The sequence below is a fragment of the Capricornis sumatraensis genome, chromosome 23 (assembly GCF_032405125.1).
Source record: "Capricornis sumatraensis isolate serow.1 chromosome 23, serow.2, whole genome shotgun sequence".
Lineage (NCBI taxonomy): Eukaryota > Metazoa > Chordata > Mammalia > Artiodactyla > Bovidae > Capricornis > Capricornis sumatraensis.
The window spans coordinates 36,868,044-36,883,046 of record NC_091091.1 but is presented as its reverse complement, the minus strand read 5'-3'; the positions used below and the strand labels follow the sequence as shown (position 1 = coordinate 36,883,046).

The 15,003-nt window shown below is 34.3% G+C and overlaps 1 protein-coding gene across 1 annotated transcript in view; it reads right to left on the bottom strand.

The window, feature by feature from the left end:
- Positions 1 to 4,673: 4,673 nt before the first annotated feature.
- CCDC172 (coiled-coil domain containing 172) overlaps positions 4,674 to 15,003 on the bottom strand; it is a 36,692-nt gene continuing 26,362 nt past the window's right edge. Inside the window, exons 3-6 of the mRNA XM_068961187.1 lie at positions 10,231 to 10,347; positions 8,825 to 8,990; positions 5,490 to 5,591; positions 4,674 to 4,780 (exon numbers count right to left, since the gene is read on the bottom strand). Of these exons, the coding sequence (XP_068817288.1) occupies positions 4,674 to 4,780; positions 5,490 to 5,591; positions 8,825 to 8,990; positions 10,231 to 10,347 (492 nt within the window). The remainder of the gene's footprint in view (positions 4,781 to 5,489; positions 5,592 to 8,824; positions 8,991 to 10,230; positions 10,348 to 15,003) is intronic.

Below are 15,003 nucleotides of genomic sequence, written 5' to 3'. Positions count from 1 at the left end.
ATTTTAATAAGGGAAATTATGCAACTCAATTTACAATGCAATGGTAGCAAGAGTGGATGAGGGAAAAGCAGAAGAGAGATTGCTACTGGGATCCAGGGAAGAGAGACGAGTGGCTAGAAATCGGATGATAGCTGTGGAGAGAAAAGTGGAAGGATTCAAGAAATGTTTTGGAGGCAAAAGCAACAAAACATGGTGATGGGCTGGGATAGGGTGGAAATGATTTGTGAACACATCAAACACACCTGCTACATTTCATGCCAAAAGCTCAGCCTCTCTGCACCAGTGCCAAATCGAATCATGAAGACAAGAGTTTGGGGTAAAGTAGAAAAGAATAAATTTATTGTTTTGCCAAGTAAAGGGGGACGCAGCAGACTCCTGCTCTTGAAAACTATGTATCCCAGTCTGGGCGGGTTTGATGAGGAGTTTTATGGCAGGAGTTCAAGGGTAGGCTTGCTGACAAAATTAGGGTATATGCAGGGCTTGCACTCTTTTACTCTCATTTAGGAGCTTCTCTAGTCCCTTTAATCTTGCCTCAGGTGGTTTCTTGGCTACTCCTCTCTTGATTGGCAACTGTTCAAACCTGTCATTTGGAACTCAGGGAAGGCCATGGAGGTTGGAGCCTTGCCTATAAGAAAGTGAAAGGAAAGTGAAAATGAAGTAGCTCAGTCGTGTCCGACTCTTTGCAACCCCACGGACTGTAGCCTATCAGGCTCCTCCAACCATGGGATTTTCCAGGCAAGAGTGCTGGAGTGGATTGCCATTTCCTTCTCCAGGGGAACTTCCCGACCCAGGAATCGAACACGGGTCTCCCGCATTGCAGGCAGACGCTTTAACATCTGAGATACCAGGGAAGCCTATAACAAAAGGGAGACAAAAAGACTTCTGTGCCCAGGTGCCCCACAGGGTCCTTCTTGATTTCACATTTTGGGTTTGAGCCATTCCCAGGAAAAATGCCATGTGAGCTATGCCTTGAGGACTAAATCAGATTTTAGCTAATGGAAAAGAAAAAGAAAGATACAGAGGTGTGAAGTCTTCTGGGATATTTGGAAATGCACAAATAGTATTCTGATGAGCTAGTAGAATAGAGTATGTGACAGATGCAGGGAGATAACATAAGTTATACTTTTGTTTTTCTTTGATTATATTACATTATTGAAAGAGGTCAAAGAGAAGAGTGAAAAAGCTGGCTTAAAACTCCATCAAAAATCTAAGATCATGGAATCCAATTCCATCATGTCGTGGCAAATAGAAGGGAAAAAAGTAGAAGGAGTGACAGACTTTATTTTCTTGGGCTCCAAAATTACTGTGGACAGTAACTGCAGCCATGAAATTAAAAGACACTTATTCCTTGGAAGGAAAGCTATGACAAACCTAGACACAGGATTAAGAAGCAGAGACATCACTTTGCTGACAAAGGTCCATACAGTCAAAGCTATGGTTTTTCTAGTAGTCATGCACGGATGTGAAAGTTGGTCCATAAAGAAGGCTGAGCACCAAAGAATTGTTGCTTTTGAATTGTGGTATTGGAGAAGACTCTTGAGAGTCTCTTGGACTGCAAGGAGATCAAGCCAGTCAATCCTACAGGAAATCAACCCTGAATATTGATTGGAAGAACTGTTGTTGAAGCGGAAGCTCCAATACTTTGGCCACTTGATGTGAAGAGTCGACTCAATGTAAAAGACCCTGATGATGGGAAAGATGGAGGGCAGGAGGGGAAGAGGGTAACACAGGATGAGATGGTTGGAAGGCATCACCAACTTAATGGAAACGAATTTGAGCAAACTCTGAGAGACAGTGGAGGACAGAGGAGCCTGGCGTGCTACAGTCCATGGGTTTGCAAAGAGTCAGACATGACTTAGCAACTGAACAAAATAAGAATAATTAAATTGTTGAGAATTCACCTGGATCTTAGGAAGGAGGGATTAGTGACAGGGATTTAAAAATTATCTATAGATGATAACTAAAACTTTAGACCAGATGGGACAAGCCATGGAGAGTACAAAATAAAAATCCAATCAATAACTAACTTTTAGGAAGTCTCTTCATTAAAAAGACAGAAAAAAAATGAGAAAGAAGCTTGAAAGGCATGAAATCCATATGGATAATAAGTACAAATGAAATCATAAGTAATTATACAATTATAATTATGTATAATAATTTAGAGTATTTACTGTATACTAAGCACTGCTTTAAGGGCTTTATATATATATATATATATATACACACACACACACATATTAAGTCATTTAATTTTTATTATAATCTTGTGAGGTGGTTACCATTATTAACTTCATTTGATAGATTTAGAGAATGAGTCACAGACATGTCAAATTGCTTGTCTGGGGTCACCAACCTAGTAAATAGCAAAGCTGGGATTCAAAGGGTTTGTAACCTTAATCTCTATGCTACTGCCTCTTGAGACCCTGAGGTTTATCACTTCTGTCCTCCCCAGACTATGTGAAAAACACTAGCTTGATCAGTTATAAAGTTCTCAGGAATGCTTCTTAGAAATTAATCCAACCTCTAGTTTAGGTGTTAAGCATAGCAATATTCTGTAAGTTAGTTGCGTTAACATGTGTTAATTAATGATCCCATACTCTTCACAACAGAATCTTTTAAATAAATGAATATAATTTATAAATAGTGAAAGATTGACTAAAGCAGAGATCATTAAAATATTGTGAATATAAAGTTCTGGTTCTCTTCATTAATGAATGGCATTAAGTCCAACAAACAACCTGAACATGGCAGATTAACTTTAAAAAACTTGAACTTTATAATCATTATAAAAGAATTTCAATAATGTAGACAATAAAATAGGTATCAAAATTTTTCTAATTCTAAAAAGCAGAAACAATAAGCTCATAGAAATGAAGTATTAATTTTTTGCAATTGCTTTCTTACTGCTTAAAGTTTAATAAAAGTAGAAGTACAATGATAAAAACCTTAAAAAGAAGACTGATTCTGAACTGGGGACAACTGTGCCCACCTGTCTCTGCCCAGGGGACATTCGGTAATATCTGGAGACATTTTTGGTTTATAACAACTGGGGGTGAGTAGTGCTACTGGCATCTAGTTGGTAGAGACCAGGAATGCTAATAAACATCTTACACTGCATGGGACAGCTCTCCCACAACAGAATATCCTGGCCCCAAATCTCAATAGTGCCAAGTCTGAGAAACCCTGTTACAAAAACAGTATCTATACCAATAGTAGTTAAATCAGAAAATTTAAGATGAAGGTCACTACTGTAGAATTCAGTATACATTTGAACACAGAAATGAAAAAGATTCTATTCTAAAATTTAGGGGTAAAATCTACTTAATATTGGTCTTAATGATATTCAATAAATGTCATATCATTTCTTGGCTACCATTATTAGCTCCTTGTTATTTTGCTATTTATAAGACTGATGGCGCTCTTTTTCAAAATCTCTATACTTAGTACTTTGACTCTGCTCTTCATACTTGAAATCATTTTTATGGAACATACCAGAAGGGAAACTAAGCTACACATTTTAAAGAATTTAAAGTGGGAACTGATAAATACTGGCATTTCATTCAGTAACTGCTAAAATGCAAAGAATGGACTAGGCATATTAACTGGTGTTTCTTTCTATCCAAATTTCCTGTCACCATCTCTGAAAGAGAAGGCCCTCTTAACAGACTTTGAGTGTTTAATTTTAAACCAGGGAAAACTTTTATGACTGAGGGATAAACCCACAAAACTGGAGTTCATACTGGAAGCCTTTCACTATGAACTATAATGATACCAGTGGGCATGACCATTTTTAAAAGTGTAAAAAAAATCAATGAGCAGACTGTCATTATAGAAACTCATTCTGTATCAAACATATCACCCAAGAGATTGATATTTCATGCTTATAAAACTTAACATAAAATTAAACTGCAAATATTTTCTCACAATCTACTAAAATTATGGCCTAAGGCAATACACTCCTAATATGAAGCATTTGTTCAGCTCTAGTGGACATATTTCCTATATGATTTATGTGAAAGAAAGCTTCATTTGCCTCTTCATAGATTCAGTAATGAGGTTTCTGTTTCTTACATGAAACCTAGAAAGTGTAGGAAGCTCTTTAAAATTAAGCCAGCAAATGTTAACACTGAATTATTAAGAAATAACAATGAAATTAATAAACTGGGGGAGATGTACTCCTTTGGTATATAACTATGTCATTTCAGACTTCAGCCATTCTTTCATTATCCAAATACACAGAAAACATCTAAATATTCCATAAAGAAAATATATTTTCAAATCTTTAGGCACAAAACCAGAAGCACAGATTTTAAGTAAAGTAGACTGTAATTTTTTCCCCCCTGAAATCTAGAAGGACCAAAAAAGATAATTTCAGTCATTTCACTCCAAAAACTTAGGAATAATAGAAAAAAGAGTTGTGGAAATGATTCTACATTTTATCTTTTAGGATGTGAATAACTCAAGAGTTCTTGAGGAATAGGAAAAGGTAAGACTGATTTCAGTATTATCAACCTGATACAATTTAAAACTTATGTGTTTTTAACCAGTAACGCATTTGCTTATTAACATATTTCAGAATGATCTTGAAATAATTATGCATTTGGCTTTATGTTGAAATCTACTTGACAACTTAAAAAATTATCAGATTTATATCAAAGTATAATAGGCAATTCTTACCTTAAGCATTCAGCATCATTTTGAGGTTTTTCATTGATTTTTATTTTTTCTGCCTCTAGATATTTAGTAGTACAAATGGCTCCATTTTTTTTATCTTCAAAACCTAAACAATTAAGACAATTCTTATACTCTTTAAAAAATTAAATATAAAGGTTATCTTTCTTCATTCATAAGAACAATGCTCTAAATTTCGGTGTTTTGTGTAAAATACATGTACTAATGATTATTTTTCTACTTTAATGTACCATTTTAAAGGCACAAAAAAAGATCTTAAAATTTATGAAATTAAAAATACCAGATTCAACACATCAATTTAGTGCTTAACCTATTCCTTTTTCACATCAAAAAAATCCCCTTTTTATATCACCTATATCTCAATGAGTAAATACATTTTGAAAGAATAATATTAACCTATAATAGAGAAGACTCTTGTGAGCCCCTTGGACTGCAAGATCAAACCAGTCAATCCTAAATGAAATCAACCCTGAATATTCACTGGAATGACTGATGCTGAAGATGAAACTTCAGTACTTTGGCCACCTGATATGAACTGACTCACTGGAAAAGACCTTGATGCTAGGAAAGACTGAAGGCAAAAGCAGCAGGGGGCAGCAGAGGATGAGATAGATAGATAGCATCACTGGCTCAAAGAACATGAATTGAGCAGACTCCAGGAGACAGTGAAGGGTAGGAGGGCCTAGTGTGCCACAGTCCATGGGGTCACAAAGAGTCGGACACAACAACTTAGCAACTGAATAACAAATGATAGATATATAACTATATTCATCAGCAAAGACTCATATATGTAATACCTTTAAGCTTTCTCTGCAAAGTAAATAATTCTTGTATTAATTCACTCTTTTGTCTCTGAAGTTCATTTAACAGGTCACTATCATGTTCCATTGACTTCATTTCTAGAAATAAATATGCAAAAAAACACATTTTAACTATTTTTGGCTTTGCCTAATGTCTGTCAAGAATGATTAACTTTTTCTTGTGTAGTAAAAATGTAGGCAATGTAGGGTCAATATACTTTCGGGAGTACTGCTTAACAATATTCGATATTTCAATCCATCAGCTTGGGATGACTTTCCATTTATTTAGGTCTCCTTTAATTTCTTTCAACAATGTTTTTTGTGGTTTTTGTATACAAGTCTTAAACTTTTGTTAAATGTGTTTTACTCTTTTTTGATTGCAAACTGAATGTTAATTTTCAAATTGTCCATTTGGCTTGTATATATTGATCTAATAACCTGCCACCTTGCTGAACTTGTTTATTAGCTCAAATAGTTCTCCTATGGATTCCTTAGGATTTCTATACACAAAATCATGCTATGTTCAAATAGAGATAGTTTTACTACTTCATTTCCAATCTAGATGTCTCGTATTTCTTTTTCTTGCCTGATTGCCCAGGCTAAAATCTCTAGTAAAATGCTGGATACAAATACTAGGAGTGGATGAATATCTTCATCTTTTCCTGATTTTAGATGAGAAATTCTCATTCTTTCATCATAAATAAGATTCACCATGGTTTTTCAAAGATACTCTTCATCAGGTTGAGAATGGTCCCTTTTATGTCTACGTTATTGACTGTGTTTATCATGAAAGGGTGTTGGATCTTGCCAAATGATTTTCTGAATTTTTTATTATTTTATATCTTTTATTTATCTCTATTATACTCATGGTCCTGAATATTTTTACAATTATTAATTTTAAAAGTCTTTCTCTGTGAATTTCATTATCTCTGTGATTTCAGGAGATGTTTCTATTGACCTAATTTCCTTTTTGGTATGAGATACAATTTCTTTTTCACAGATACAGTGATTTTTGGTTGGATACCAGACATTTTGTTTACTATTGTGTTGATGTTTGAATTTTGCTCTCTTCCCCTCAAGCATGTTGATACCTGCTATTTAGCATGCAGTTAGGTAACATAATTAGGTTCAAACCATGCTTTTAAGATTTAGAGTGTATCCAGAGTAGCCTGAGGTCGAAGGCTAATTGAATCCTACTATTAAGGCAGGATTCTTCTGTTTTAATGAGCTCTTTCTATTCTTAAAGGATGGAACATGAATGTCTCCCAGTCCTGTGTGAGCTCACAGAATTGTTGACCTTATGATTCCCCAGCAGTTTTTCTTTATTCAGTCTAGAGGACTTTCCCCTATGTATGCAAAGAAAAATATATAGCCAAAGACTCAAAGCAACCTCTATGTAGATTTCTGGAGGTTTTGTCTGTGCAGTTCTTTCCTCTCAGTACGTTGTCCTGAAAATTTCAACTAACTCAGCCTCCCTGAACTCCAGTCTTTGTATCCTCGACTCAATCAGGCCACTATGTTTTGTTTAAGTTCCCTCTCTCACTCCTGCTGTCAAAAAACTGTAACCAGGTAAAAGCTTAGGTAATCATGCCTCATGTGTTTTCCTTCTCTTAGGAATCATAGCCTTGGACAGTCTCTTGTCCTTAATATCTAAAAATAGTTTTTAATACATTTATTCTAGTTCTAGTTTTTGTATTGCGCTCCTTCCTGATCATTTTATATATATATATATATATATATATATGAACGTCCCAGATGTATGCCTATAAGATGTATGCTTATATGTATGCCTGAAGAACCTCTGTCCTACACTCTCTACCCAAAGCAACTTATCTCTGAGAGCCTCATTTCCTTCATCTATGAAATTAAGCTAATTAAAAAGTATAATCCTTATATTTTAAGGGTTTAATTATGATCCAGGTAGCATTCTATGTAATTAAATATTATTTCATGAGTACTTACAACAATCTTGTTAAGGTCATTATCATTATCCTCCATCTTCATAGATGAAGAAACTGAAGCAAATAAAACTTAAAACATCTTGTCCCAAATCACATATTACTCTCTGCTGGTTCTCTTGCCCTCTTCGACATCTCTGTCTCATTATTCTCTTCCTTTCCTTAAATGCTATGCTTTTCCATTTTCTGCCTTTGGTCTTTGCTACCCCTCTATGTTCCCTCTACATGTTCCCTTTGAATTATGTTAGCAACTTCTCTGAAATCCCACACCTAATGTTCTAGCTTGATCTTTTGTATCAGTTTCACAACCAATTTCAACCTGCTACTTGGGCACTTCTACCTGTTTATCCCATAGACACCTCTAACTAAAAACATTGAAACAAAACTTAATTTTTTGTCCAGAAAAGGCTATAGTTCACCTCCATCTCTGCTCTTCCTCTTGGTACCACATTCTACCCAATCTCTGAAGTGTGAAAACTGTGGTTCATGCTTGACTATCTTTATATCTGTTTAGTCAGTGAAATATCTGTCATTCTTCCTAAAAATCTCTTTGTCTTCTCCTCTCTTTGGTAACTTCTATTTTTTTAATAATTTTATTTATTTATGGCTGTACTGAGTCTTCATTTTGTGCAGGGTTTTCTCTAGTTACAGTGAGTGGGTGCTACTCTTAGTTGCTGTGGGCAGGTTTCTCATTGTGGTGGCTTCTCTTTCTGCACAGAACAAGCTCTAGGTCATGTGGGCTTCAGTAGATGAGGCACATGGGCTCAAAAGCTGCAGAACAAGGGCTTAGCTGCTCTACTGCATACGGGATTTTCCCTGGCCAGCGATCAAACCCCTGTCTCTTGTATTGACAGATGGATTCTTCACCACTAGCCTCTCTTTGATAATTTCTTTAGTTCAGGATCTTATTACAGACTGCAATTACCTGCATACTAATGTTTCTGAAATGGAATTCTCCCTACCTCATTGTTTAACAGTGTTTCCTAAACTGTATTGATGGTAGAATAAAGATCACAGCAACAATATCACCTATATAGTTTCTATCACAATGTACTATAAATATCTGCCTATATATTTCATCCCCTTACATTTTAGTTTTATGCCTCCAGGACCTAGAAGGGTGCCTAATATATAACAGATAGTAAACAGAATTTGGTTATTGAATAAAAGACCAATGATCATATCACACCTACTTCTAAAGAGCTTGAGACAGTTCACAGTAAAAGAGACATACAATTAAGATAAAAGTAAAAGAATAGCAATGCAATAACCCAATTTACTTATAAAAATGTAAAGTTTCTGGAAAATTCATTAAGTCAAAATAAGTTATCTTCATTAATGCCAGATAAATGAGGTGGTACTATGTTCTCATACCCATTTTAAGAATGTTTGCCTGGTTTTCTAAGTCAGATATTTGAATCTCGACATTTTCTTTCATCAAAAGCTCTCGTTTCTTTGTTAATTCATATTCATTATTGAAGTCTGTAATTTCCTTAATAAACTTTTCTTCCTCCTCTGTAACTCTTCTTTTTGTAGCCTCCTGAAAAATGGAAACAAAGGACCAAATATAGGTGTTAATTGCAACAATATTCTTCTTTAATGATTAAAATTTAATCATTTGGAAATACTGAGAATAACACAGAAAATTATATTCCTGGTACTAAAATGTTATATTCCTCCAGCAATATTAATTTAAAAACTGAGGTCATTACATGATAACAACCAACTATTTTCATGTGAAAGATTTATCCTTAATATTTTAGGAGAATTATTGAGGTAGAAATTTTACCACCCATCATTATGCATGTGTCTGTTTGTGTATTAAACTTACAGGCATATATGCCATTTTGTCATTGCAAAATTGGTGGTAAAATAACTAAATGATCAAAGTTGAAAATCTTTACTCAAAGGGATTACATTGCAACTGGATGGTAAAAGAATTAAATGACCAAAGTTGAAAATGCAGATCTACACTCAAAGGAATTACTGTCCTTTGAGTGTAAATTCCAAGAAAATCTTTTAAAATGTAGACAAGGTAAAATTAAATGGTCATTTCAAATACAGTTCTAAATAACAGTTTAAACTTCATAAAATGTCAACATGAAGTAGAAAGAAATAAGAATTTCCAGAAACTTTAAACAATGCTAGAACCTAAACTTTGTGACAGTGGTAGAACCTAAACATTACTGTGTTTTCCAATTTTTTTCCAAGAAACATAACTAATTAAGAGCTACAGCTGGAAACTTGCCATGCCATTCGTAACCATTTGGTGGTTGATTCTGACTCTGGATATATATTTTTAACAGTTTAAAATGTATTTTTTCAAAAAGTCAATTAGTTATAGATTATATTCCTAAGATGTTCTTGTCATTTAAAGCTACTGAGTCTGTTTGCTGTGATTTATGATTTTAAAAATAAACAAAATTTATCTTTGCACCCACATCCATTAATTTGCCAGAAGTCTGAATCTCTGTGCCTTTCAAAAGCATTAAAACCAAGATCCTGAAGCCTGAGCAATTCAACTCAGTTTCAATGTTTCTTTTATGCTTATTACAATAGCAAATAATTTCTATAGTGCATCCTGACAATTTAATTCTTTCAAACTGTATTACTCTACCAATTGGTTTAAAATAGCACTTAATAATTTTCCATATCTCAAGAGGACTACCTGCCAATATGTGTATGGATGATTTTTCTAAACATATTTTCTAAAGCATATTTTTACACAAATTTTTGATACAATTAGTAAAATAAACTTTTCCAAGTTGCTGGAGACGTACAAAGGTTTGGAGAAGCATATTCCTTTGGTTTGTAATTTCATTGCACTGTCTTTCTAAGGCACTTTCATGCGTTTTCAAAAGCTGTAAGAGGAAGGCTTTTTCAGAAAACTGCTGAACCTTTAGAGCCAAAAAAAAAAAAAAATGAATCAGAATGAAACAATTAGACATTTCAGGGTATCTTAGTTAATAGAATAGATCTGTATAGTATAAAAAATTTTATATCAACCTTTAAAATGAAAAATAAAATTCACATTAAACATCTTACTTTACATGCTCTATCTTAAATTATTTTATAAGTGCTTTATGATTTTTATAATCTCTCCCTCTAATAAAACTATAGGCACATGAAGGGCAGAGAATGCATTTGCTTTTTCCTGATATCTAGTACATTTGGTAGCTTAGGTACTAAAGCTTTTTGATGACACACATTGAAATTTGCTTCAAGACGGCTTGTTTTAAAGAACAAGTTTTTAGTCTTATTACTAGAAAATATGATGGAGAAATCATGTATACAATATGACTAATAAAATAATGAGATCAAATCTACAAACCACAGGCAAAAATCCACTCCCATGACTATAGTTATACCCAATAAAACACAAATCTGTTAAAGTTCTCAAATGGGTTTTGAGAAATCATTTTTTATTTTAGTACCTCATTTGGTTCTAACTAGCAAAAGATATAATAAACATTAATATTAGATATGTAACTGTTATTTCATTTGGGCTATAAAGAATAGCATCTCTTGAGACCATGAATATTGAAATGAAAGTCAGGAAGCTTTAATATGTAAAAGCTAAAAATGATGCCAGACTGGAAACAATCCTTCTACTACATTCAGTACTGGCCCTCATAAGAAAGCATCACTTCAAGTTTGGGTCTGTTCCCATTTGCAAAGAGAAAAGAAAAAGGAAATAAATCTGAACTTAAATTGCAAAAAGCAAGATTTATGTTAGCTATAAGAGCTTCTTCAAGGTGAGAGACAGGTTGTGAAATCTCTGTCCCAGAAGATATTGAATAGTAAAGAGCTTAGGAATAGTCTGGTCCAGACCCAAAGGGCTGGTCTAACAGACATTTTGAAATGATATGGCTAAAAAGCCCTACAAATACTGGCATTAAAAAAAGCAGCTGAAATAAAACAGAAAATATGATCTTACATTTATATAATATCATAGCACATCTGCCCATACCTTCAGCACTTAGTGCTGATTTCATCAACTCTATCATCAATAAAGAAAGATTAGAAAGGTGCAACTTACATGACCAAAGGGATTCAGAAAATACTTTCAAAATTGGGGGAGGGGTGAATGGGACAGTATTTTACTGTCTGAGAAGACAGAAATTAGAAAACATATGTCTTGATCTATAAAATCATATACAAACTGGTAACAATGGTGAGCAAAGCTATGATCATGAATTCTATGACATTTATTTCAAATAAGAAAATACTTCTAAGCTATTTAATATATATTATATAAATGAGAGTAAAATGAGTTCCAAAGACGTTAATACCTTAACAAAAGTTATATAATTAATTAGGGGGAAACCCAGGACTAAAATTCAGTTCTTCTGACTTTACTGCTTCTAAACCATTGTCCTATTCTGGAAATACTAGAACTATTTCACAGTAACATAAAGATACTTTTGGAACTAAAACAGGACTTCAGTCTCTGACAACAGTATAAGTTGAAAGTATACAGGATAAGAGACAGAAAAATTACCAAATACTAGGTCTATCAGAACTCATTGAGAAAAGGTTGCTTGCAGTCTTAACTCTCAGAGTTGCAGTTATGAACAAGAACCATCAATGCTAACAAAAATGCTTTGAGACCAAACATCAGGCTGGATTAATCTTGGGTTAATCCAATTAGGTATTTTATGTAATATGCCTTTCAGAATCAAAATTCCTAAATTCTGATTCTGCTTCTACCACTATCTGTAGTCAAATCTGCAATGAAAACCAAAAATGGAGAAAATATTATTTATTAAACTACGGAAGTTTAAAGTAAGACAAACAAATTTATTACTCAGATTCAGAAAAGCCTTATGTTAAGGGCTCAGAAATTAAGGTGTGCTATTACAGCTATCACTAAGACCTAAAATTATCACTGAACTCATGTCTTCTTTCTTAAAAGGGAAAATAATAATTAAAGAAAGATATTAGACATACTGTCATTTAATTGGAATGTTTTACCATAACCTGAAAAAAATGAAATCTAAATACACCAAATGAAAATTAGACAACTATTTAAAAGATCTGTAAGAAAGGTATAGCTGAAAATTTTCTCTTCCCGAAAATTCTATGTAAATTATCCACTTTGAGGTCTTTTTACTTCTTTCCTTTAACTCATTATTGGTGTACTCTTCATTCTTACTTTCTGTTTTACACTCTATCTTCTCATACATTTTCCTCTTTTAATCAAGACCTAAAAAGTCCCAGAGAATCAATTACTACAGAAAGATTATAGTAACATTAATTTTTAAATTTACTTAGGATCTGTGATGAAAACATTTAATGCATAATAGAATTGGCAAGTAGGGAAAAGAGAGCAATAGAAGAAAGAAGCAGGACTTTGGAGAAGCTCAAGTTAGGAAAGTTAAGAAAGAACAGATGCCTAAGATATGCTGACTCACAAGCTGAGGGCGGCAGTGAGTTATGGCTGTGGGAACTACATGGGGTCTAATGTTATCAGGCCTTATATTTTATTGTAACTAAGGGGTCAAATGCTTTAGGATCCATCCAGTTCCATCTACCAAGTATAAGTTATTAATTTTACTACTAAAAAAGCTTTTCAAGACCACCTATTTGTGGAATTGTTTCTCACTGTTCCCTTTGTTCTTCCTGTTATCAAAACTCATTTCTTAAATTATTTTTCACATTCTGACTTTTTAAAACCATATCTACCTCTATATAATATTCCAAATATAACCCTGAAGATACTGATAGGGTCACAAGGTGAGGTCATTTCACAGAATAAATCATCATTAGAGATTTCTCTCATCTATCTTTTGTTCCAAAAGTATGGGTAGAAATCAGAATTGGAAAGATACTAAAAGAGATGCAAAACTGTAATTTAAAAAAATATTTTGAACTTATCTCTGGGTCAGGTTTGAATTGAGGCACTATCTTACACTCATAGTAGCCTGGACATCCATGATAAAAGCAAAGAAACAAACAAACAAAAAGAGTTACTTACAAAAAGAAACTACTGGCTATATCTGCTACATTACCCAGGGATCTCAAGGGGCTACAAACAATAAAAACAAAGGGGTGGAAGGTTCAAATTTCTCTTTCTCATCTTGTTCCTTTCTCTGACTACAAATGAAATGAAAATATCTGTGTGTAGCTGTAAAATTATATTCTAGAATCAAACAGCCAAGCTTTGTCAGAAAATATTGCTGTTTTGAAAAATTTTAATTTCTAACAATGCCAACACTCTTTTTCAGCAATAAAGATTTTGCTTGTTTCTTCCCCTGTCTTATTTCTCCTGGGATATTTGAGCTGTCAATACAGCTTGTAGCTTTCCCAATGAGTTGACTTATCTGGTCAGCTAGGTCAGTTTTCAGCATAGGCATTATTTGGGACTCTTCACTACTCTTGCCACTTGGACACCCTCAGGTATTTTTCCACCAAAATAAGTTGAAAATTGAGAATGACCAAGGATGTGAAATTAGTGTTTTGGTTCCAGTAAATAAAGAATTTTGAGTAATGCTCAAAATTCTCCAAGTCAGGCTTCAACAATACGTGAACCATGAACTTTCAGATGTTCAAGCTGGTCTTAGAAAAGGCAGAGGAACCAGAGATCAAATTGCCAACATCCATGGGATCATGGAAAAAGCAAGAGAGTTCCAGAAAAACATCTACTTCTGCTTTATTGACTATGCCAAAGCCTTTGACTGTGTGGATCACAACAAACTGGAAAATTCTGAAAGAGATGGGAATACCAGACCACCTGACCTGTCTCTTGAGAAATCTGTATGTAGGTCACAAAGCAACAGTGAGAACTGGACATGGAACAACAGACTGGTTCCAAATAGGAAAAGGAGTATGTCAAGGCTGTATATTGTCACCCTGCTTATTTAACTTATATGTAGAGTACATCAAGAGAAATGCTGAGCTGGAGGAAGCACAAGCTGGAATCAAGATTGCTGGGAGAAATATCAATAACCTCAGATATGCAGATAACACCACCCTTATGGCAGAAAGTGAAGAAGAACTAACGAGCCTCTTGATGAAAGTGAAAGAGGAGAGTGAAAAAGTTGACTTAAAGCTCAACATTCAGAAAACGAAGATCATGGCATCTGGTCCCATCATTTCATGGCAAATAGATGAGGAAACAATGAGAGACTATTTTTTTGGGCTCCAGAATCACTACAGATGGTGACTGCAGCCATGAAATTAGAAGATGCTTACTCCTTGGAAGAAAAATTATGACCAACCTAGATAGCATATTCAAAAGCAGAGACATCACTTTGCCAACAAAGGTCCATTTAGTCAAGGCTATGGTTTTTCCAGTAGTCATGTATGGATGTGAGAGTTGGACTCTGAAAAGAAAAGCTGAGCACCAAAGAATTGATGCTTTTGAACTGTGGTGTTGGAGAAGACTCTTGCGAGTCCGTTGGACAGCAAGGGTATCCAACCAGTCCATCCTAAAGGAGATCAGTCCTGGGTATTCATTGGAAGGACTGATGTTGAAGCTGAAACTCCAGTACTTTGGCCACCTGATGCAAAGAGCTGAGTCATTTGAAAAGACTCTGATGCTGGGAAAGATT